At 34.2% G+C, this 27,012-nt stretch overlaps 1 protein-coding gene across 6 annotated transcripts in view; it reads left to right on the forward strand.

The window, feature by feature from the left end:
• Positions 1–27,012, forward strand: part of LOC145266951 (E3 ubiquitin-protein ligase KCMF1-like) — a 139,889-nt gene that overhangs the window by 57,408 nt on the left and 55,469 nt on the right. For all 6 annotated transcript variants that reach the window (XM_080122770.1, XM_080122772.1, XM_080122769.1 and 3 more), the window contains exons 2-5: positions 3,762–3,929; positions 11,990–12,129; positions 16,083–16,184; positions 21,128–21,287. In XM_080122770.1, the coding sequence (XP_079978896.1) occupies positions 3,762–3,929; positions 11,990–12,129; positions 16,083–16,184; positions 21,128–21,287 (570 nt within the window). The remainder of the gene's footprint in view (positions 1–3,761; positions 3,930–11,989; positions 12,130–16,082; positions 16,185–21,127; positions 21,288–27,012) is intronic.

A 27,012-nucleotide genomic window follows, 5' to 3' on the forward strand; every position in this document is an offset into this window, starting at 1 on the left:
CATTATGCCACAGATCCTTGCAAGGAAATACTAATAAAATATTACCTAAATCTCTATTATGTAAAAGGAACTTTATCTGTGTGAGTTCATTCTTTATGGACTCTTAAACGGCTGGGCCATTTTCACACAAATGTAATTTATGTGCCTGGCAGTGTTTTTAGATAGGTTTTTGCCGGAATGTCTTCAATAAGTATCAATAATCGAAATAATCTGATGGAAGAGGGAACAATGCGATTTTGACTAATGTTAACACACAATGCATTTGAGAAGTTTTATCACACAAGCCAAAAGGCCTGAGATATAAAATCAGCAGTAGGTTCTTTACTATGATGGGTGTGTTCGAAATGTTTCTCTCCAGAGCACAATTTAGCTATGATTTTGCATTTTAAACTTCAATTCAATTTTATAAAATTCAAACAATTTTATAAAATCAGCAGTAGGAAGGATTGGAAATAATTTTTTTTTTTTTTTTTTTTTTTTTTAACAAATTCCGATGACAATAAAATATGAGAGTGTGAAACATTTGTTGATCCTCATTCATTCCAAGGCAATGACAGGTCTCCCTGCTAGTATACTTATAAAAATGATTGAAGAAAATGTTGCTAAATTACGATTTTAAAGTGATTACAATATCATTGCAGTATTCATATTTTTACAGGAATTTAACATGGTCCGTTCCATCAGGTATGCGTTCATAGTATGAGTATCTAAGTAAAACCTTGCTAGTCTGGTTTGAAGATATGTGTTGCATGGGGAAAAATAATATAAGAATGATATAATGGATATGTAATATGGATCTTTAAGGCACACTTAAATCTGATGACATCAGAGGAAAACAAAATCTAGATAAGTTATGTGTGCAGAACAGGAGACTTCTATGCTATGGTCATGTTGAAAGAATGGATGTAGAGCTAGCAAAGTTGGTTCCTAAGGGAACGTCATGAAGAACATGGGTGGAAGTGCTATGGATGGACTTACGAGAAAGACGTATACATATTGACGTCCATTTTGCTGGTATGGATTGGACAGCTTCTAAAAATTGACTTTCAAACGAAACTATCTTTAGCTAGGTCTTTATTTATCCCTCGTGAAATGGGCATGCTGTCTCAACTCTTTTATTTCTACTAACACAAGACTGAATCATTATAATGCAAGTTTTTGTTTTTTTTAACACGAGAATCACCACTTATCAAGGCCCAGGGGCCACTCGAGGATAAGGGTATACATTAGTCAATATGATTATAGCGTAGCAAACATAAGTAGTGGGAATTTTGTAAATTGGATTACTTAGGGGGACTGTTTATGTTGGACTTAGAAGACAATCAAATTGTAGTCGGCTGGATAGCAGGCAATCGGAGGAGTTCCACAGGCGTTGTTCATGGAATCTGTTTAGGTTTAGCCACAGATAAAAAGTGTGGGGAAATTATTGATAATGGTTTTGGCTAGTGTTTTTTGTAAAAGTTTGGCGATGAGGGAGGGGTGGAGATTGAAGCTCAGCTGAGCACTTGCTATGAAAATAGCGATAAAGCAGAGACAGGCTCACAACGTTTTTTTCTGTGGGAAAGAGGTTGCAGGGAAGAGAAAAGGGCACCCCCCTACTAAGCTATGAAGTCTATTTTGAACTCTGTCAAGGCAGGATAAGCTGCCTCTAGCAGCTCCTGCCCAGATGTGGCAACAGTACTCCATCCTTGCTTTTATATAGGTAGAGAATTGCATCAGGAGTGAGATGTCTACTGGAGCAGTAGAAGGAGCCCACCATTTGTTCAGTGACCTTAGCAATGGATTTGATATAAGTGTTTCATTTCAGGTCAGGAGTAAAGGGCCCAGAAGCTTGTCAAAACATGAAGCCTCCCCAAGACGAGAGCCATTCATTTCAACCGATGCCAGATTGGCATCAGAGCATAGATGGTGTAGAGATGGAAGTTTGGTTTTAGATGCATTAAAAATAACCAGCCACCTCTTTCTCCATTGTACCACATGTTCAAGATCAGAGGAGAGAGAATCAAAGAGAACTTGGTCGTTTACGGACTTTGATGTGCTACCATAGATTGTTGTGTCATCAGCATAAATGTCTAGAATGATGTAAGGATGTGATTTGGGAGATCATTGATGTAGATCAGGAAGAGAGTTGGGCCCAGGATGGACCCCTGAGGGATTCCAGCATTAATACTATGAGCTTCTGATTTCTGCCCATCAACCACTACTCTTATGAACCTATCAGAGAGAAATGATTTAATAGCTGGAGATCTTGGGAAGTAGACCTATGGATGTTCCGTTACCGACCTGGACTATGCAGACGATGTTGCTATACTCAGTGACACGAATGCTGATATTTAGTAGGCATTTAATATCGATACAACCACTAAAGTTGTAGGTATGATTGTAACACTGACACTGGGAACAGCTGCATAAAGATATGCAAATGACCAAGCTGGCTGCACAAAAATGATGTTGCAGCAGAGACAAAAGAACGTGTGGCTGGAAAAGCAGTGATGTTTAAGGCGTGGTTGGTGTTCACAGCAGGAATGAAAAGTCACACAGCGGGAGGAGAAATGAACTATTTAAATATTTAGAAAGTGTTGTTGGAAATACCATGTATAAAGGCTTTTGTTAAAAGAAAACCAGTTTTTTCTTTTCTTTTATTTCCTTGCAACACAGTGTACATTATGTTGGGTGCGTTAAAATGTAACAGCAATGTTAAAAAGGTGTACAACGTTACATAATGATCACTGCCTAAAAATAAATCTTCTCTCAGCCAACTACCTCCTTTCCAGTCGGGTGCCTATCATTCTCAACGACATCATTGGTGAGAAATTCCAACAGTTCAGGTATCTTAACTCGATGTCTACAGATGAAGGATGAGATTGTGCTTGTACGGCCATCTCAGTAGATTGTGGTCTCAACAAGATGAAACTCGACAAAATTTAAGATATACTAATACACACAATGCTGTACGGTTGCAAGTCTTGACCCCTGCGCAAAGATCTTCATGAACTCGTGATTTCAAACATGTTCTACCTACTTTGGCCCATTCAGGAGATTTGGCTGGTTTGTATACTTTTTCTGCTGCCAGTGTTGGGAAACCAGAAGACGAAAGATGTGGGGTGCTTTATGAAAGAGGGCAAGATAAAACCCACGATATTTGTATGAATAAACCTCTGTCAGCAAAAGACGTGCATGCATATTGAACGAAACGGTGATCAAGGGAGAAGTCCCCCTTTGTAAAGAGTTTTGGTGCCGTGAACCCTAATTCTCAAAATTTTACAGAAAGAGCCAATTCTCTATTGATTATTATATTGTACCCAATATATAGTAGTACCCCCCACCCACTCATGTGACTTGGTCGTAAAATATGCTTTGATATATTTTAATTCATGCATATTTCATATTTATTATTATAAAGCAAATACTCTATTGATTATTATATATAGTAGTGATTATAAGTTTATATATATATATATATATATATATATATATATATATATATATATATATATATATATATATATGACTTCAGTACCATCAGCTAGAATCGAAACCAAGTTGTCTGGAAGTGACGGCATCATAACATTTAAGATGGTCACAAACAAGTTCAAACTTTCAGTATAAGATATACATACATTTTGTTTTATTTTTATTTTTTTTTCATTTAAAACCATATAGCTGTGCATTATTTCTAATGTTTTTAATTCGGTTTATTTCATTTTCTTTCTGTGACTACCTAATGTATTAATCCCTGTTTCCGTTATCTCTCTTTTCAGGTGTCAGCTGTGATTCGTGTTTGAAGGGCAACTTTCGTGGCAAAAGATATAAATGTCTTGTCTGCTATGATTATGATCTCTGTGCAAACTGTTATGAGGCAGGTGCAACCACAACCAGACACTCAAACGATCACCCAGTCCAGTGTATACTGACAAAGGCGGATTTTGGTAAGGCCCTTCAGAAACATGACATACATGTTATCACATTTTCATTTTTTTAACATTTAAAAATATGTGATATCGAGAACCAGTATTATTAAATTTTCCGAAGCTTTAAGATAGCTTATAAAACTTCTCCAATTATTGTGAAAAGATTTTGAAAAGTCCCAAAATGAATTGTCTAAAGGTTGCGAGTTAAAGAAAATGCAAGTTCTGTAGTTAAAGCAAACTACATCCACCTCTTATCTCTTAGTCTGAGCCAGACAGTTTGCGATAACCAAAAAATTATTTCGACTTTCTGAAAAACGTGCTACAGTCGGCTGCCAAATCAATTTCCTCAAACGCTGCCTAAAATGCTATCTACAAGTTCCGGGCAATTGTTTGCCATGATACTGTTACTGCTTACAACAGCACGTTTGAACCAAAGTCAAATATCTGACAAAGAGATCTTTCTCGAAATATTATATAGCACGGATATACCACCAGACCAACTTTCCCAGGTGACCACTGTGCAAATATAAATGCGTATAAGAAATATATGAATATGTACACATGTATTTGTAAGTTGTATTAATAAAACTTTCTCACCTGCTTCAGCTTGTCATTCCATTACCTCTGCATTGTACCGCCTTCTACACATTCTATTTAACTACATACTATACAATGCTTCAAACAAACTACATCCACCTCTTAAGTTCTATAGATTTAATTCTGCTGTTTGCTTTTTTGCAATTTTTGGAATTGGAGTCTTTTGGGGGTTTTTTTTTTTGTTTGTTTTTTTTTTGTTTGTTTTTCTTCTAAAGAAATAAAAAAAAAAATTTTTCTAAATAATTGCTGATTGTCAAGATTTACATATCTTCCTCTTCCAATTTCTACATCAACACAATCTTTGACTGGATGGTGCCATCTCTACCACAGTATAGTCTTGACCTGGCACTGTCAGACTTCCACTTGTTCAAATCTCTTAAGAACACATTTTGTGGGCAGCATTTCCCTGGCATCAAGCTCCGTTCATTAGTAGCAGAAGTGCATTGAGAATGGTTATGACTGTAGAAAAATAAATTCTGGAGCACAAAAGATTACTTGTTTTTAATGGTACTACTTTACTCTTTGGAACTCTAACTTTATTAGTTAAAAAAATAGCAGGCATTACGTACGGAATGTGTGTATTTTTTCGTTCTAGGTTACTTCTACTCTTTTCAGTAACAAGCTATTTTTTTTTTTTTTTTTTTTTTTTAAATTTAATGTGCATAATATTGTGTCCATCAACTTCATCAATCTCTCCTTGCCAGACACCTTTGCTGGTTCGGCCATGCACTTCCCCGAAACCTAGGTAACCTCATTCGTGAAGCCATTGACCCAGCATCATTACCAGACTGGAAGAAATGCCATAGTGGCCAATTTAAGACCTGGTTCAGCACAGTGAAACAGGATACTGAAATGATCCTCTCTAGTGTGTATCCATTAATATTTTATGTTTTTATATAGACTGATGTGGTTCTAGGTTGATTGACTGGGTCTTACTGTGTTGGATATATACTTGAGTCAAAAGAATATTCTGTTGTCACAGCCCTAGTCATGAATCATACTATGAAGTTTTAACGTTTTTCAATTGTTCAAAGCCATTGTTGCAATACTTTTTATATAAATTAAGGGTATGGTTAAAGAAATTTGGAAGATTCTATTTATAGGCACTGGCGATAGGAACTGACCAATCAAATGGAGCCATAGCAACCAATCAGAAACCGGAATTACTCCATAAAAATATTGGATCTTTTAGAATTCCGCACAATTTTTTTTGTCCACACAAGAAAAATCTTTGCTTGACAAATTTTAAAGTTCAAGACTTATACAGATCAGCGACCCACTGAAAACTCTTTTTAATCTCCAAGACTTATACAGTTTAGGTACGCATTGGAAACTCTTCTCAAATTAAACATGGCTTTCAATTCAAAAGCCTTCTTAGTTATACACTGTGAAATTTAACCCCCGAACCAGTAGCACACAAGATAGCAGACTTTCTAGTCCAATTTATAAAACTCGCTATGTCTGTCTCCATTTTTTTTTTTTTTTTTTTTTTTTTTTTTTTTTCAAAATGCATCTTAGAGACGCATGGTCGCAGAGCGGCATGAGGCAAATCAAATTATGCATTTTTTTCTGTGGGCCGTTTTTTATGGGTTTTAAGCCAGTAAAAATAGCTGCTAAGGGGTCAAGATTGGATCTTGGAAGTTGACTAAACCATGCATGTCCAAATATGTATATTTATGTTAAAATCAGTTTATTTTTAATTATTTCTTATTTGTTTGATGATAGTTCAAACAGTAACGACTAAGACTGGAACGCTGCACGTTTTTTCGATTCTAACTGATTGCACCCAAGTCTTTTTATTTTTGAAATCACTGATATATTGAGTACGATATTAATAATCAATAGAGAATTGGTTCTATAATAATAAATACAAAATCTGCATCCATTAAAATATATTTAAGCATATTTTATGAGCGATAACGCCGGGCACCCTGCTAGCTACATTCATAATTCAGTGGCTAATTTTGCTACCAAAACATGTCAGAGAGACTTCTACTTCTTTGTTCGGACTGTTGGACATTGGAATTCCCTCTCTGTATCTTGCTTCTCCAATTAAAAATGCAGAAATTTAAGTGTAATGTGAACATGCATCTCACTGCTCAACTCTCTTCTTAGTGTCCTTGTTGTAAGCAGAGTCCCTCATTCACAGTAGCCCTTTGTCTTAGCAATTTGCTTTATATATGCGTGTTTCATCTTTACTGTGGCTAATTGTTCAACAAAAAAAATTTAAATCGATGCGATGCAGGTCTCATCCCGAGATCACATTAGGCACAAAATTCCAGATTTATCAAGTGCTTGTTCAGATGATTTTTCTCTACAGCTGCGAAATCTGGGGCCGATGAGAGCTGCAGATCTCAAGAAGTTGGTGGTATACTTTTTCCGTCAAATTCTGCTGATCTGCTGGCACCATTTATTTATTTTATTTTTTTTTTTTTCAGTATACAAATTTAGGCACGATACAAGATCATCCCTCTTAAGTGCTTTCAAAGGGGAGGCTTTGTTGGTTTAGCTACAATGTAAGCTGTAACACAGTTCATCCACAAAATAAGTTTCAAAATCACTCCAAGATTGACAAAGATGCCTTGGAAGCTAGCTGAAGATGTGGCTACAAACCGTCTACGTCAAGCCTAGCTCCAGTCCACAAGTGTTTGCTGGTGGTCCTAGAAATAATTACCCATGATTATCATGGCTGCTGTGGACTGTCATGCATGGCCTACATTACACTTTTTTTTTTTTTTTTTTTTTTTTACACGGTGGTCACCACTTTTCAAGGCCCGGAAGCCACTCAGGGATAAGGGTTATTGCAAGTACAGTACGTTAGTGTGGAGATTTGATGAAGTGTTTACTTAAGGGGGCAGTAGTTCATTAGGAATTTGTTAACGTTGGACTTGAAGACATCCAAGTTGTAGTCAGGTGGGAAGCAGGCAGACGGAACAGAGTTCCACAGGCGTGCAGTTCTAAGAAAGAAGCTTTGTTCATGGAATCCACGTTTTGATTTAGGCACAGATAAAGAGTGGGGGAAATTTTTCAGTGGATTCAGCTAGACTGGTGTTTTTCGTGAAAGATTGGCTAGGGGGGGACCAGAGATTGGAGTTCAGACGAGCACCTGCCATGGAAGTAATGATAAAACAAGGATAGGCTCGCAACGTCTCTTCTGTGGGAGAGAGGTTGCAGGGTAGAGAAAAGGGCATTTACACTTGGATGTTGAGTGTTGTTCTTTTGCAGGAGCTGGTTTTACCCATCTTAAGTGAATGCTGCCAACGTCAACTAAAGTCAGTAATTGTGCTACTAAAATAAATTTGGCGCCATTGTTTTACAAATATCTATATGCTTACAGTGAACATTTTTGAATGTAATGAAAATAAAAATTTTGTTTAGGAAATTCTGTAATTAAAGTTTACAACAATTTATTTTTTGACAAAGAAATTAAAGATTGTTCCTTATTCCATGGAGTTTCTATAAATGGCTCCAGATCCTTAAAGGAAACATATTTAGCAAAATGAAATTCATATGTAGTCTATAAATTGTGCTAATTGGCACATATATTGAAATTTTGAGAGAAATCATATATGCATAAAATCTGCTAAAATATGAAAAGGATAGGTTGACAGTATATTCCAAAAGAGGTCCAGGCTAAAAAATAATCGAGAGAAAAACTTGATGCAGTCCAAATTAAAGTCGCATTCCAAAATATTAATATCCAGATGTATGTAGTATAAAAATCCAATATGGAAAAAGCATTCCAAATTTTGTAAGAGATGATTCACTGGAAAAAAAAAAAAAGTGTAAATGAAATAGATTGGCCCCCGACAAGAAATCCGTAAGCACTTGTCTAATGAGAGAAAATAATTCTAATACAGTAGCACCCTGGGGTACGGTGGCCTTAGGATATCCCCCCCCCCCCCGATTACAATGTGGGATACAATGTTTTTCCAGTACCTGGTTATGGTATTTGCCCCACTTTAGTGTTATTTATGATGATGTTTGATTATATACATGTGTATAATATACTGTACTGTATTTTGTTAGTAATTTTTAATGCCGTATCCTAGGGTTTTTATTTACACAGGCATCACCACATTATCAAGGCCAATAGGTCACTCAAGGGTAAGGGTTAAAGAGTGTACAGTAGAAATTGGAAAATACAGTAATCATTAGTGATGAAAATTCGGTAAATTTGTTAACTTATATGGAACAGCTCATCAAGAACTTATTTACGTTAGACTTGAAGACAACCATATTGTACTCAGCCGGAAAGCAGGAAAACGGAAGACAATCCCACAGGCGTGCAATTCTAAGAAAGAAGCTTTGTTCATGGAATCTACGTTTGGGTTTAGGCAAAGATAAAGAGTGGGGGGAATTATTGATAGTGTTTTCAGCTAGACGGTGTTTCTTGTGAAAGTTTGGCGAGGGGGGGACCATAGATTGAAGCTCAGTCAAGCACTTTCCATGAAAATAACGATACATCAGAGACAAGCTCGCAACATCTCTTCTGAGAGATAGATTGCAGGGGATTGCTACGAAGTCTATTTTGAACTCTATCAAGGCAGGACAAGTTCTTTCTAGCAGCTCCTGCCCAGATGCGGCAGTAGTACTTCATCCTTGGACTTACCTGGCTCTTATATAGAGAATTGCATCAGCAGTGAGATATCTACTGGATCAATAGAAAGATCCCACCATTTTGCCAGCGGCCCTGGCAACAGATTTGATGTACGTGTTCCATTTAAGATCAGGAGTAATTGTCAGTTGCTCAATCTTGAATATTGAGCTTTTTTATCTGGTTGGGATTGTCATAATATTAATACTAATGTTTATATTTGCTTTCCATTTACAAATTTATTCAATTTGTAAATTGAAATTATATATTTTTTTTCTTTAGTAAAAAGAAGAAAAAATATTCTCTGAACTGGACAATATTTGAGCCATTTTTATGTTCATTTTAAGATTAAAATCATTAATCCAATTTGGTGCCATTGTTTTGCAAATATGTGTCCATATTAAATGTTTTTAAATATAATGAAAATAAAATGTTAAATAGATACACACGTGCACACTAGCAGAAAGCCTGGCATTGCTTGGTCTGTAAAATATGCTTAAATATGTCTTAATTTATGCATATTTCATATTAATTACTATAGAGCCAATTCTCTATTGATAATTATATTGTCACCAATATATAGTAGTGATTTCAAAAGTTAAAAAAAAAATATGACTTGACTGCCATCAGTTAGTATCAAACTAGTGTTGCAGTGTTATTTGTTACCATTTGAGTTCTATTCATATCAAATCTTCAAAAATAATATTAAATGTATATTTGCGCATGTGTAGAGCATACACATTGTCAAACTAAACCTGCCAAGTCATTTTTTCAATTTTGACCACTTAGCAGCTATTTTAGTGCATATTTTTACCCATAAAAAAAGGTCCACAAAAAAAATGCAAAATGATTTTCTTCTACAGGTCCGAATACCCCATATGTCAATTTCCAAGTCTGTAGACCAAAAATTGACAATAGTTTTGTAGAGACTGTTCAGCATATTTAGATTTACTCTAAATCCAGCGCTAAATGCCATGCAATGATACATAATGTAGAAAATATACACGAATATAACTGTGCGTAATAATGAAAATGAAAGTTATCATCCAATGAAAAAACAGAAAAATTAAAGTTCATTTTTTTTTTTTTTTTTTTTTTTTTTTTTTTGAAAGGAATATGCAAATTATCCTTTTTGAAGTTATAACAAAGTTGTATTCACTTTTAACATAGAAAAATGAACTTTTATTATCGATGTCAGCATGACAACTGAACTTTATATATAATGCAGAAAGCTCTAAAATAATTGCACTTACATGTTCTTTCAATTTAGTTTTACTTTATTTATACTAAAAAGCCAAGAAAATACGAGGAGCTGAAATAGCAAGAATTTTGTCAAAGTCGATGTAAATAAATCTAGGCGAGACGTGCATTCGCAAATCATGGATATTACAATCTAGACAATATATAAAATGTTCTAAAATATATATATATTTTTTTTTCCTTGGATTTTACTTGTGCAAATGGAAACTTCATTAACTTTCTTGCAGTTATATTTTTGGATTATACCGTCATTGGATTATTTACCTTTCACCAGACTATCCATTCACTTGTAATCACCTTTTTCTTCACCATATACCCTCTGCTCCACTTTTTGTTATCAAGTAAGATCTTTGGCTTGTTGTTTCATCAAATACTTTTGTATGCAAAATCCGATACCGCATTTTGCTAATTCCTACCCTCCGGTGTAGAAGGAAAGTAGTTCTTCGAAACTCTGTGGATTAAGGACTATCCACTTATCAAGTGTTTGCTTTTCAGATTAAATGTTTTTAACTCTTTTTCAAAGTGTTATTTAACATGTTTTAACTGTTTGCTCATATATATATATATATATATATATATATATATATATATCCCCCCCCCCCCCGAGAATCCCAGCGAAAAAAGCCTTTTTTGGACATACAAAAAATGTGTGCCGTGTTTGCCTTTTATATATATATATATATATATAAAGATTAGCGGAGGTGACCAGGTGTGTGGGGGTGTGTAGGGAGGAAGAAAAAAAAAGTTTTGGTAGGCTCAAACCCGAAACCATGAAGCGAAGTCAGTAAAGAAAACGTGATATGTTACCGCTATGCTAAGAGGGCATGGGAAGTGAGAATGGTTGAAATTAAACGGTTAAAAAAGGCAGGTGCTTAAACGAACGTCTAGGTCAAACATCATGCCATAGAGGAATGAAATCACACAGAGCCAGTTAAGCTTTACGCCTTCTGCGTATTTGTTTCCCAAGATGTTGGGGAAAACCAGCTTCCCATAAAAAGAGGAGTGTCCAAATATATAGTAATTGTTTGATATGAGGGGTTTCCCCCCCAGATTAATAAAAAGCACGTAACGTGAAGGCACGAAAGGCTGAGAATACCGCTTTCGATTTTTAGTTTTGCGTTTATATACAAAAACACAAACACGTGAGAGCAAGGAATAGTGCAAATTTTGTAACATAAGTCGCTCAAATAAAAGATAGACACGGCCTCCTTTTGTAAATCGGAGGTATTATAATCTAGGGAGTATATAAAAAGTTCTAAGATGTGCCCCCCCCTCCGAAAGGAGCTTTTCCCAGACACAAAAATAAAGCACACACGCTATCACTCATTTTATTATTTATATAATAGATAGATGACAATAAAATTTTGCTTTGGAATAGTTACTCTTATACTTAAATCCAAATAAGAGATAAACGTCAGTTTCGTTGCTTAATGGTAAAATATTGTAATATGTAAATATATAAAAATAATCTTTTCTTAAATTAAACCATGTAAATATATAAAAATAATCTTTTCTTAAATTAAACCATGTAAATTACAGACCATATAATGAAAGCAGCCTTAAATTCTTTTCATCAAACAATGTTTTCTATTTTTAAAATTGTAAATGTGTTTTTCTTTTTCAGAATTGTATTATGGGGGAGAAGCATTGCCTGCCGAGCAGGCGCAGTCTTTCACGTGTCCGTATTGTGGCAAAATGGGCTTTACGGAAGTCACTTTACAAGAGCATGTCACATCAGAGCATGCAGATGCCTCGACAGAAGTAGTAAGTATACCATTTTTTTTTTTTTTTTTCTTTAAATTTACATCTGTATGTCATCATGGTATCAGATTAAACTGAAGATACTGTCTTTCTGACCTAAAATGCACCAAATATTTTTTCCTCCTTTTCCTTTATAAAATGCAATCATGTTCTGCAAAGTCAATAAACAAAAACCATATTTTTATCAATGCTCTATGGATACGTTTATCTTTACCTGACCTTTGACAACTAAATATTTTCAATTACTAGCCAAATAGAAAAGTTACTAGCCGAACCCATGTGATATTTGGAATATGACATCTTTGTTCCATGACGAATATGAACATCATAATTTTTTTTTTTTTAAATAAGTGCAATTCCAAATAAGCACTGAATTTTATGTTGAAACTTGAAATTATAAACATTCAAATTTCAGATGTTTTTAAAGTTTTCATTAAAAACCAGTAAACTTTTCTATTAAACTTTTTATTGTTTAAATAATTTGACTTTGCTCGTTTTTTATTTAATAAAAAAATAATGGTTGAAAATATTTTTCACTCGGTAATGAGCTTTGGGAGATTATCAGTGAACAAAACACAATTGCCAAAAGATAAGCGTTTTATTATTTTTAGTCACCACAAATACGACTGTTTCACTTGCAATGTAAAACCCTGCCGTGACTGGCTGTCGATAATGTCAACATTGCTGATGGATCACTGGCTTAGTCAGCTTTTGTGCAAGATACAGTGAATTCACTGGAAGGAGTCAGCTTAACTGATCCGAGAGGGGGTGAGGGGCTTGAAGACAAAAGAAGGTGAGCAAACCATGGCCACCATGAATAAATATTTGAAGATATAAAGAACTTGAAACCAAGTTTTTTTTTCTAAAATTATTGGATTCAGCATTATACAACCTGAAAATGGTGATATGATGTGATCTCATGGTTGTTGATCTTCTGTTTAACTTGAGACGAATCTATTCATGCGTGGAAACACTGTTGCAGTCTCAAAGGTTTTATTTAGAGAGAGGTTGTTCATGGAAAGAGAGACCAATGTCTAATTCTAATTGCTTCTAAACTTGTTTTACTAACTTAGTCTTAAGATTGGCTGACGCATGGGTAGAGTCACAAGGCAACATTCACTTAGATGTCTACATTGTCGGGCACATCTTGCCAATCCTGCTTCCCGACTCGGTGACTTTTAAGTCTTTTTGTCTCTCTCCTCGAAGATGTGACGTCATCACTTCCTATATTTCGACACCTCCATTTCTAGCATGTTTTGTTTAGTGAGCTAAACTTTCACACACACACACACACACACATCCCGTCCACTTCAATCATGCAGTCTGCGGCTATTTCAGTTTGCTGTCAGGTTATTCTGACATGTATTAATGTGACCCTCACCGAAATTCATACTAGTTAATATAATCTCTTAGTGGCAGAGAGCCCCAATATATAACACTTATGCCACGTATAAAAACCTTAAAGGAAAAGTGAGGCTGTGAAACAGACGCAAATTGTCGATGTAGGGGTTACTTCATCATTTGTAGCATCAAATATGCTGGATGATTCAGCGTGGTTGCGAATCTGCCCGCATTTGCCTTTACTCACAAAATTTAATCCTTTTCTGTGCTCATCAGAACTTACCCATCATATCATTCTTATATTATTTCTCTCAATGCAACGTATGTGCTGCACGCTCATTAGCCAGGTTTCACTTGTATTCATCATCATTCACTGTATAAATGTGTCAGATTCTACCTTTGGTTGACACTGGTAATGCTTTACTTGTTAGTCAAAAGCTGAATAGGTTGCTAAATTATTTGGCACTTGTACAGTTTAATCTAGACATTGAAAAATGAAAATATCAAAAAAAAGGGGGAGGTTATATTGGACGTATTCATTATGGAACAAAGTTCTCCAAAAAAAAAAAAAGTTTCACTTAATTTTCATCAAGTTTTTTTTTTTTTTTACAGCGAAAAAACAATTTGTTATGATACCGAGCAAAAGGTTCGATTTTTAGGAAGAAAAGTTAGTAATAAAGATCGGGAGGGAGTGTCGGCACTTTAACTGGAGCTATCTCCCCGTGGCGTGTTCAACAAATTTCATAATGGCTGACTTCAACGCGCTCTCATAAAAACGTGTTTTTCTGCTGTAAAATAAAAACTACTTGATCAAATTATATTTTTTTTTTTTTTTTTTTCTCGGAGATCTTCAGTCCAAAACAGATACGTACAATATAACCTTTTTTTAATGTCTAAATTAAACTGTACAAGTACCAATTATTTTAATGAATTAATAATGTAAATTTTTTTTTTTTTAATCATTTTCTTTTGTCTTATGTATATGCGTATATCCATAATAAAATACCATGTTAAAGAAATGTGTACTAGAATTTTTATCCCTCTCGAGCCGTCTCTATTTTTCTCTCTCCCTCTTTCCTGTTTTTCTACATACATCTATCATCCCCCCCCCCCTTAACCCATTCTGTTTTCGTTTAAATGTATCGAATATAGTGTTAATGTAAGTCATTCACCTTGTTTATGTGATAGACCGTAGCGGTCAAGATAATTTGTCCAGTGTGTATATATGCATATATATATATATACCAGCCCAACTTGTAGTGTATATTGAGTAGGTTTTAACGGTAAAGCATAATTAAAGCAAAGTAAACGTTCTGCAGACTATTAAAAGAATTTCAATATTATTGATAATGTTTAAACTTTTTTTTTTTTTTTTGTTCGATTATGTTTGAATTCATGTTTTGAAACATGACATAAATCCTAAATCTATGACGTCACATCAAACCTGTAATTATTTTGTCCAGGTAATGTTTTAAGCTTTATTTATAATAAAATTTAAATAGTTTTGTTCTTAAAACATCAGACTGAAAATCTCAAGGTTTCAACTTTTGTTGGGAATTTATTTAGTATTAATGCAATATTTTCCATTTCTAAAAGAATAGAATTGCTACATAATTGCTAGTTAGCGAAAAAAAATTAAAAATTGTAGTGTTCAAAAATTTCTAAGATATTGAAAAATATTTCCATAATGAATCGAGCTGTAGTCAGCATAATAAAATTCAATCAATTGGTTTAAAATCATTAAAATTTATATTATTGGTCCATAGTGTGTGTGTGTGTGTGATCAATAATTCTTGGATGGTTAAGTCAAGAAAAACAGCTTCTTCATAATGTTTCTGAATGAAAAAGCTCAAGAGATAAATGTCTGGAGAATTACACAAACATTTTCCATTGTCTTTTTATATATATATATATATATATATATATATATATATATATATATAAATAAAACAATGGAAACATCTATTGTCACATATTATCGTCACCCTGAGTGTTGGGAAGTAGGATAAAAAGAGAAAGTATAAGAAAACAAAAGTGAAATGGTTCTATTGGCAGAACAAGGGCAAGGAAGCAGTTTACAAAGAAACATAAAAGAAAACTAAAAATGGATTGTTAGTCAGTGTGATGAACAAGACTTGACATAAAAAGCTAGATATATATTTAGGCAGTTTTAGGTATGACCGTGAATTGTGCAGCAGTTGAGGCAATTGCAAGTTTGACACAGTGAAACACAGGTTGTAACTTGAAGCAGAACGAGACGAACCTCGACAGTGGGTGTTGATGCTAGTGTTTAGGAGGTCGATAGTGTCACACACACACCAAGAGTGGAACTGATATTTAAAAATGTGTGTTGGAGTTTTTGTTTTTTATACTTGTGACTCGCTGCATAGGCCACAGCAGCTGCAAATGTGAGAGACAACAACATGGTCAGAAGAGAAGATGAAAGAAAAGAAATCCACGGCGAACTATGTTGGGGTGGGCAATATTAATAATATTTATACAGCTTGTTATTAAATCTCCAATTTACATGTACTCATATCCTTATCTTGATTGTTTTTGTTTTTTGTGTGTGTGTGGTTTTATTTGTGCTAACTTTTTTCTTTTCTCTTTGTTAGGTTTGTCCAATATGTGCTGCATTGCCTGGTGGAGATCCTAACCATGTGACCGATGATTTTTCTGCCCATCTCACATTAGAACACAGAACATCAAGAGAATTCATATCCTTTTTTAATTTTTTCCTACAGTGGTTTTTACTGATCATTGTTAAAAATATGAGGTTTTTTTTTTTCTATTTATACCAAGAAAAGCAAAATCCCATTTTTTATCTTTCTTTATCATTTTTCTTTTTCCTTTTTTTCGTTCTCTTTTCCTTTTTTTTTCGTTCTCTTTTCCTTTTTTTTTTCGTTCTCTTTTCCTTTTTTTTTCGTTCTCTTTTCCTTTTTTTTTCGTTCTCTTTTCCTTTTTTTTCGTTCTCTTTTCCTTTTTTTCGTTCTCTTTTCCTTTTTTTTTGTTCTCTTTTCCTTTTTTTTTTGTTCTCTTTTCCTTTTTTTTTTGTTCTCTTTTCCTTTTTTTTTTGTTCTCTTTTCCTTTTTTTTTTTGTTCTTTTTTCCTTTTTTTTTCGTTCTCTTTTCCTTCCCTCTGATTAATTATAGCACTAGTTCCTCTTCAATGTACATACCTCTTACTAGTCCGTCAAGCAGCAAAGTTCTACCCTTTCACTATTGAGGTTCTTAGATGCCGGAAAGCCTTCTACTCTAATGACTTATCTCAAATTGTTAGACTTTGGAATTCCCTCCTTTTTATTTTATTTTTTTTTTTCTATACTTCGTTCTTATGCATTATTACATGCAAGTGGCATTGTACCTTGTCTGGGGTGAATAAGAGATTTAAAAAAAAAAAAAATTTACTAACATGCAGAAGTTTAAATGTAACACGAAACACATCTCGCTGCTCAACTCCCCACAGTATTCTGTTAGACACATGATACAAAATAGTAGCCCTTTATGTCCAAGTGGCAATATGCGTTGTTGGGGGGGGGTGTAAAAGAAAACCTCCTAGTCTAATAAGTTGAGAAATTGCTTGCTTCTCTGGCAGTGACTGGCAAATCATAGACGTCGCTCCCTAATAGTAGTAGATATGGCCAGTAGATTGCCATAAAGCTGCTGCTCCTTCATGGGATAATCTTGCCAAGATATATTTAACACTGTTTGTAGCTTACGGGTGTATGTGCGGTTTAGCTTTTTTTTCCAATTTTTTCGTGAGTATCCCTGTAAACAAGGACAGACTCTAAAGAACTGCTTTTACAGTTTGTCAGTTGGAAGTCCATACTGACCGCAGTTTGTCCAATGCAGCCCATGCTTTTGAGATGCAAATTTAAATATCTCTTTCCATAGAGCCTATGTAGCTGCCCAAGTACTCAGTGACTTCTTTCAGTGAGTTTACATACCTGGGTAGCAACATAGGTGTCACAGAGAGAAATATTAAAGTCTTAAGTAATTCATAATTGTATTTTAGTATCGCTTTGCACTCAGGATTGTATTTTCAACCTCAACAAGACTGTCTCTTGGAACTAATTATTACTTGACACATTTATTTGTAGTGCTACAGATCAGAGGTTACATCAATCAAAACATTGTGAGAATAACAACCATGATGAGAACAGTATGAATAGATCCCACACTGTTGGTCCTGGATATGACCTAAAACTATATCCAGTGGTGAGGCCCCAGTTTGCGGGCTTTGGGGAGTGTGGAGCCACCTTTTAATTGCCATTGCTCCCAGGTTCACTCTGACTCGGAGTGGTAGTACCTGTTAGGGTCCCAACTATGGGTTGAATAGAAACCGACTTGAAAACAGCAAATATATTCTATTAAAAAATCTTTCTTCAAAATCTTTGGATTCGGCATTAAATAACCTGAAAAGGGTTGATATGCCGTAAAACAACCAACCAACCAACCAACTCACACTGTCAACTAAACTCTAACCACTTTCACATCAGTGAAATGTTGCATCACTGTGCCTATTTTACAAGTATTTTAATGGAAAATGCTTAAACGAACTCCAAGTCCTTGTATTCTCAACTAACCAACGCGCAGCAAAATACCCCCAATTGAGATAATGCTGAAAAACCGACTTTCTATGACAGTCTGAGAATGAATAAAAATTTTTATAACTTTTATTCATCCAGGGCAACGATGATTGTGGGTTTTGGTTTTATAGTTTTTTTGGGTTTTTTTTTTTTTAAACTTTTAGTTGGACACGCACATATAGAAACAACTGTCATTTATATAATAGAAAAAGATAACCCATAAGTTTAAACAAAATATTAAAAGGGAGGGGGAGGGGGCATTCCTTAACCTTAAACCCTCTAGCTGGATATGCATACATGACTTTCTTTTATATAATAAACTAGCCTGGGTGCCCAGCACTGCCCAGAGGTGTGTGTTGAGCAAAAATGAAAAAGTGGTAATAGATAGGCAGGCTTGAACCCATACCGTGAAGGAGGAAAAGAACATGAAAAAAAGTGATGTCTTTGCTGTTGCGCCCATTGTCAAACCGGAAGTTTAAATTAAGGCTAGTCACTATAAAAGAGGAGATGACTCTCGAAAAAAAGCGATCCCCCCCCCCTCTCTGCAGAAAACTGCCCAGTTGAGTATGAAGGAATTAATGTTTTTAGCCAATTTTTCCATATTTGTCGTCCGAAGGATCGAGCTTCGAAACTATACAGATCTCATGAAAATTCGTCATCTCTATCAAAAGTTTTAGGCAGACATACAAACATACATGCATACATTTAAACAGAGGTGAGATTTATATTATAGATTATTCGTGGAATTAGTAAGCATTTTATTTCCAAATTATCTAATAACACTATACCCATCCCACCAACAACAAAATCTGCCCCAATTGAGCTCCAGAGAATATTTTTTTCTAAATTTTAGTTTTTTTTTGTAGTTTTTGATTTTTAGTTGGACACATACACAACTGTCCTTTAAAGAATAGACTAGCGGGGGTACCCGGCGTTGCCCGGGTGTTTGGAGGTGTGTATGTAGGAGAGGGTGACCCTGTTTTAATATTTAAAAAAAAAAAAAAAAAAAAAAAAAAAAAAAAAAAAAAAAAAAAAAAACGATGTTAAGAAAAATTGGAAAAAGCAAAACAGCAAACAAATGTAAAAAAAAAAAAAGTGTAAAAGAGGAAAAAAAGTTTAGGTAGAAAGTCAGGCTCGAACCCGAAGCATCGAGCCTACGGTGGGAAAAAAAATGCTCGACACGTTACCCCTACGCTAAAGAGACATACACTTAATAATGGATAAAATTAAACGTTTAAAAACACTTGCAGGTGGTTTAAACTAACGCAAATTTTTTCTAGGTCAAACATGACGTCATTGTCGCAGTAGCAGGAGCAGAGAAAATGAAGGAACGATTTTTTCGGCACCCCTCCCTATACAAAACTGATGATTTTTAGGGTGACGGAATTAATGTTTTTGGCCAATTTTTCGATATTTGTCAGGCGAAGCTTAGAGCATTAAAATGATAGCTATGTGGCGAAAATCCGTGGCCCGTTTCGAAAGTTTTTGCGAGACATACATACATGCATGCATACATTTTTGCTTTTATATATATATATATATATATATATATATAGCCTGGGTGTTTGGAGGTGTGTGTTGGGGGTTAGATCAAAACAACCCTGTTAAAAAATTAAAAAAAAAAAAAAAAACGTTGGCCGGGTGTTTGGAGGTGTAAAAGAAAAAAAAAAAGTATTAGTAGGAAGGTAGGCTTGAACCCCGAACCTTTGACGCGGAAGTGGAAAGGAAATGGAAAAAAAACCTGGGACCTAGCCATCTCAGCCATATGAGAGGAGGAATGAAAAAACCTTAATTTAATGTTTATAAAATGAAATTGACAGGTGCGAGAACCTTAAGTCGCGTGATGTTTGACCTTGAAACATGACGCGGCTGCAAGCCAGTTTTCGCTTGTTTTATACTGAAAAGCGAAAGATACACGGGATGCTCTAAAAATCAAAATAACGCGTGAAAGTCGGACAAATTAAATAGACAGGCAACCCCCGTTCGTAACTCTTATATATTATCATTTAGACGTGATATAAAAAGTTTTAAGAAGGAATGAGCCGACCGAAAAGTGCAGCGAAAAAAAGCCTTTTACAGACATACACAAAAAGTGAACACACATACATACACATTTTCGCTTTTATATATATAGACTAGCGAGGGGTACCCGGCGTTCCCCGGGTATTTAGAGATGTGTGTGGAAACTCCGGGGGGGGGGGGTAAAAAAGAAAGTAAGTATGAGGATCAAACCCGAACCCTTTAGGCAAAGTTGTAAATTAAAGTCTGAAAAAAAAAACTCTGCAACGTTAACCATTGCCCCACTGCGAGATGCTAACGGAAACACGTTTGAATTTATTTAATTACTTGGATTTGGCAGGTGCCCGTTTTAATGAGTTAATGAGGTCAAGTTTGACTACGGGATAGCATTTCATTTACTGCTGAACGCTTTTTTTTTTTTTTTTCCCCCCCCCCCCCCCCATAAGATGTTATAGGAAAAAGACTAACCCACATACGGCGAGCGACAAATGTTGAATATTTATCTTCCCGAAATCGAGCAAATTAAATAGACAGGCGAGCTTCGTTGTTAACTGAGATATTACGATTTATATGTGATATAAAAAGTTGTGAAGCGAACGACCGCTTCTCTGAAAAAATCCTTTTGTAGACATACAGAAAAAGCGAACACACATACATACATTTTCGCTTTTATATTTATAGATGACGCATTAGTTTCAATTAATTTTGTTTTTTGTTTTTTTGAAAAAAAGTCATACCTACGTATGGATTTTTTTTTTTTTTTCTCAACTAATGAATTAACTCTTATGCAGGCTAAAAGCCACTTAAGGATAAGAGTTCACGAGATCGATAGACAGTTGAATGACGTATATTATAAAAAGTTTTAAAATAAGAAATATTAATAAAATTTGAGGAATGTTCAAGGTTCCTACGTTGTGCCCTTCTTGTAAGCAATACTGTGCCAACATGTTCTACGGATTAGTTTGGGAAAGAAACTGTTCATAGGAAATCTGTTTTGATGATTATTCTAAATTGTTTTGATTTTATTATTTTGTCCTTAACCGTTCTGCTCACGAGGAACCGAGTGGGATCAGGCATGTCAGACGAATACCTCATCCAGCACGGGGCGTTGGAAGCACTCGTTCTAGGAGAGCTAACATGCACATACCACCTGGAGGATCTACTTTATCAGGGCTTTCACCGAACGGCAGAGAATCTATGGATCCTATAGCAGGTGGGACACACGTTTTTTTTTTTTTTTTTTTTTTTTTTTTTTTTTTTTTTTTCGTTGCTTCTTTAGAATTAGGCCTATTTAAAAAGATGAATTGCAGAAAAAATCTTTGATGTATGTACTCGTCACGAAACTGTCATATTCCAAAAATACGTAAATTGATGTAGTTTTATTTTATATTTAACTCTCTTGTGATTTTTTAGAGATTTTTCATGGGAAATTGTAGCAGTTAAAAAACTGGTTTTGATTTCAATAGTCAGAATTGTGTTGTCTCTCCCTTATTTATAATGCATAACGGATGAAAGCATAATGACTTTCTTTTTTTTTTTTTTTTAAATATACTTCATCAATTTACATGATTTTTGAAATATGACCTGTTCTGTGATGGGTACATTCATCGCTCTAGCTTTAAGATTTTTCTGTATTTTTGCTTTAAAAATAGGTTTAATTCTAAATAAGTACATTTTTTTTGTTGTTGTTATTGTTCATATATATATATACATTTTTTTTTTTTTATTTTGCCTCCAATTCTCTCCACCGATCCATCCCAACCCCCCAATCCTAGAAATATTTTTTTTTTTTTTCATTTTCATCACTTATCATTTCCATCTCACTTCCATCTTTCTCTTTATGCTTTTTAAATTATTTACATTTAAAAAAAAATCCATCCTTTATCTAATTTATGCTTTATTCTCATTGCCAAGATTGCTGCAAAGAAAGTGGGCTCCCTCTACCCTGCTAAAAAATTACTCCCACCAGAGAGTATCCCATCTTAAGAAAGCCATAGTTTTCCCATGCATGCAGTACTGTTGCTACATCTGGGCTAGAACCTCTAGAGCTAGTCTCTTACTCTAAGACAGGCTCCAAAAGTGTCAAATCTCATAGGTATTGCACTGTTGGAGCTCCAACCTCTGTCCCATCACCACAATGTTGCATCCCTATGCCTGTTTTACAAATACTTTAATGGAATGTGCTCTGATGAACTTGTGGCACTTGTGCCCTCTCCACATACATGCCTACTACAATCAGTAAAATCCTCACCTTCACTGTTGAGATCCTTGAATCCCGGAAAGCCTTTTACGCTAATAGTTTCTTTCCTTGGGCTGCTAGACTTTTTAATTCCTTCCCTGTTTCCTGCTTCCCTGATTGTAGTAGTCATGTCACGAACAATGAAGCCCGCAGAAAGGTTAGTGTATCACTATGAAGGCCTGATCACAGTGAAAAAGAATAAACCCAGTAGGTATGGCTATGTAATGTGCTCAGGAATTGCAAAGATCAAATTGCAAGGAACAATCCAGGGAAAAAGATAGGGCAGACAGAAGAAAAAGTCGGCAAACAATATGCTTTGTTGGACAGGGAAATTTACAAAAACAAATATGTTCATTATATTCTGTGATTGTTAATACATGAAAATTTCATTAACATTAGTTGAATTTTTAAGTGAGGAGACGGACCAAAATGTTTGAGAACCGGCTGTTCATTTTGCACGTATCTAATTAAGACAATGTGCTGGAAGTATAGCATTACCTCCTTCAATTTTTTATCGATTTCACCATCTAATTCTGAAAGTTGTAAGAACCCAGATTCCTTTCGCACGCCTCATTTTCCTTGCAGGAAATTTGCTACACAACCTAATCTCCAAATAAAGCTTTGGATTGGATAAAGGATTCGATGCACCATTCTCTTTTTCTTTTTTTTCCCCTTTAGAATTAATTCACTGCAAAAAAAAAAGAAAAAATGCCACCTTCTACAATAATAATCCCATTATATATATATATATATATATATATATATAATATATATATATATATATATATGCTCTCTGAATAATCCATCATCCAGATACTATTTTTGGCACTTTTTTACAGCCATAAAATGTTTCAATCATAGTTATTTGTTTTCTTAGTATTGCATACTAATTACAGAATATCTGATATTTCCCCAAAACCTCTGGCTTGATGGAAGGAAGACTAAAACTTGCTATGGTTTCAAATGATCTGAAATAACAGCAAGGGGAGACTTGATTCCAAATATCTCTCATATGTTATATCTCCCTCTTGTGTTTTCATACCTAAAGTAAATTTCACTGTATAAAGATTATTTGATACTGGAGATATTCATAATCGTACCCCAAGAGAAGTGTTATAGCATATGAGAAATATTTGGAATCAAGTCTCCCCTTGCTGTTAATTCAGATCATTTGAAACCATAGCAAGTTTTAGTCTCTCCTCCATCAAGGTCAGAGGTTTTGAGGATATATATATATATATATGCTGTTTGAATAATAAAATGCTTTCCACACCTTATCCATCATTTGCATCTACTCACTACATTTTCAAATCATTAGGAAAAAAATTTCTTGCATAAAATAAATTTATTTTTTTTAAATTTTCAACATTTGTCAGTCTTTTTCTTTTTGTAAATGTTAAAATGGTCATTTGCTTTTTCTTTTCTTTTTTTAATCTTGTATGTAAGGTTCTGCTTTCCTTTTTGCTTTGTTTGTTCTGCTCTGCCTTATTTTTTGCTTTCTTTGGTCTGTTCTGTTCCTTTCTATTTATTTATTTTTTTTTATCTTCCCCCCCCCCCCAAAAAAAAACAACCAAAGGTAAATTTGCTGGCAAAAATTTGAGGCAACGATATTGTGATTACGTCCATTCATACAAAAAGAACTAATAAGAACATAGGTTGTTTATGAAACTACATATTTCTGTTCAACAACATAAGAATGCGCCAAAGTTTTATGGGCTTTAACTTCTCCATATTTTATGACGTATTTCCTAAAGTTATGCCATGGGAACTTTAAAAACTAAATAATTATTTATCTGATTAGGCTGACATTTTTCGTTCCAATTACTGTCACCAAAGAGTATCCGATACATGTATGATACTATGAGTATCTCCTTCACAAAGTGTTAAAGGAATAAAATAAAGACTATAAAAGAAGAGGAAATAGTTGGTCAGCGGACAAAGATCATCTGAAATAGGATTGTTAATCAAAGTGTAGCAGTGACTGAGACAAAAGACCTTACTTCACAGACAGTCTTGAGTTTGAGACAATTCCTTTATTTAACACAGAAGTTGGGTTAGTTAGCTCAAGCGTGTGTGTGTGTGTGTGTGTATATATATATATATATATATATATTCCTAGAGCCTTTAAAATATAATTTAATAATCTGAATCTGTTTAAAAAAACATCTTTACTCATACAATTGTTTTTGCCTATTTTCAAAACAAATTTAAGATACTTAAAAAAAACAAAAAAAAAACTATTGAAAATGGGAATGAACAAAAACAAATTAGGAATGCACACCCACACACACTAAATTAAAAAAAAAAATGCAGATTATTTATTCAAAAAACTGCTACATATTCCAAACTTGCCATGGTTTCATTAATGTGAATTGATCTTTACCTTTTTTTGGTCATTAAAATTGCTTCAAATTGTTCATGGCGCGCAATAAAAAAACAAATAGAATCATTTTGAGAATAACTGATTTGTATGGATTTTTAACGGCTTTAAAATATTAAAAGGTCAATCCATATCAACGAAACTGTGGTACATCTGAGATATGTAGTTATTAAATCTGTATTTTAGTGCCCACATTTATGATTGAATATTTTATTAATTTCTTGTCAACACCTCCTGACCTTATATATATATATATATATATATATATATATATATATATATATATATACTAGCAAAAGTACTCATCGTTGACTGGGTTCAAAAACAGCTTACAGAAAATGGACTCTGATTTATGAAAGTATGATAGGTTATGAAAAGGGAGGGTTGTAAAGAGATATCTTCGAATTTGGGGGTATCACAACCAAAGCAAAATATGATGAAAGTAAAAATAAAATAGATAAACCCCATAATTTATTATACCATACCTGTTCACACTGAAACACTTATCACAATATTCTGTGGATCTATATTAAAAAAACCTTGTTAAACTTTGTGACATATTTCCATTCTATGGAGGTCAGGCATAAACGAACACCCCATAATTTTATTATACCATATTTCTTCAAACTGAAACATAATTATCAAAGTATACTTACGCAGATAGATATGAAAGGTCTTTATTAAAGTTTGTGCCTATTTCCTTTCTATGGAGGCCAGACGCGAACGCAGACTCCACAATTTTATTATACCATCCTATTTAAGTTGAAGCAGACTTATCAAAGTATTCTTATGTACATCTATATCAAAAACACTTGTAAACGTTTTTTTTTTTTTTTTTTTTTTTTTTTTAATTTTTAAATTTATTTCCATACTTTGTGGACCAGGCGCGAACGCAGACCCCACAATTTAATGAATTACCGTTCTGCCAGATCAAACTTTCCCATTCCTGTGTCTCGATACATCTATCATTATATGTAATCAGTTTTTTAAAATAGTCAACCATATAGGAGCCTATTCGTGACCAGACACACACACATTCAGCTTTATATTATATATATATATAATGCTTTTTTAATGATGTCCGATAATTCCTTATTTGCAATGCCTTTTTCTTACATTTGGGTAAACCTATTCTCTCCTCGTGCACATGCCCAACATTTAGTGGCCAAATATTTTATTCTTTTGGAGCAATTTACACAATTTGCATACCACCCATCTCATCCCCAAACACTTCCCCAAAAAATGACAAGAGGGTTACTTGTTGCAGGTAGGTTTTTCTTTTTTCTTTGAGATGTGCCATTTCTGTATTTCCACTTTGTCTTTCTTTTTTGTTCTTCTATATTCTTTGAGATCAGGGTTTAAATAAAAACTACCTTTTAGGTCAAGACAGGTAAATCCTTGTTGGTTGGCATTCTTCATTTTTTTTTTTTTTTTTTTTTTTTTTTCTCTATCTATTCTATTGGACTCCATTTTGCTGCTGCTGATGATGACCCTGTTGCTCCTGCTGCTGTAAACTTTGGTTCCCCCTTTTTTTTTCTTTTTTATAAAATTTTTTTTGTTATTTCAAAGGAAGATGTTTTCTTCCCCCGCCCCCCCTTTCCAATACTGTTTTTTTTTTTTTTTGTTTGTTTTTTTTATGCTTTCTTTTTCATTGGAAACACTTTTTTTTGAGCCAGGAAATTGAAAAGACTAAATTAACTGCATAGTTTACATCATGACACACAAACACAAAGCTGATGGTGTTAGCTAATAATTTTCACTCGTTTCAAAATAAATCTGGCACCTATCATAGTAACCCCTAATGCTTCAGTGACAATTCGCCTTTTTTGGTGTAAACAATGAAGAAAACAAATGAATTTCTGACAATTGGTCTCCAAATACGATTCATCTGGTACTAACCTTCACATTTTTGTTTCTTAGGAATGTCTTCGCTGAAAATATTTTATTCAATTTAGATAAACAAAATTACCGTAAGTCACTACAATAAATTTACTGTTTCAGTCTTAAAAGAATCGTCTCACAACAATAAACCACTGGTCTTACTCGAGGCCTTTCATTTACTAAAAATGAAAGCCGACTGTTTTCATTTTCGGTAAATAACTGGCCTCGACTGAAACAGTAAATTTATTGTAGCAACTTTTATGGCAATTTTGTTTACCTAAATTGAATAAAATATCTGCTCTTTTCATTGAGCACTATCAACAACCTTGTTAAAGTCAGTGGTTTTTACTTTTGGGTATTTTAAATCTGAGATATATATATATAATTTGTATTTAGATTGTTCAAATTACTGTTATCTTGGTTGTTCTTGCATTTCGG

The sequence above is a fragment of the Euprymna scolopes genome, chromosome 42 (genome assembly GCF_053919585.1).
Source record: "Euprymna scolopes isolate OS-2025 chromosome 42, ASM5391958v1, whole genome shotgun sequence".
NCBI classification, from domain to species: Eukaryota; Metazoa; Mollusca; class Cephalopoda; order Sepiida; family Sepiolidae; genus Euprymna; species Euprymna scolopes.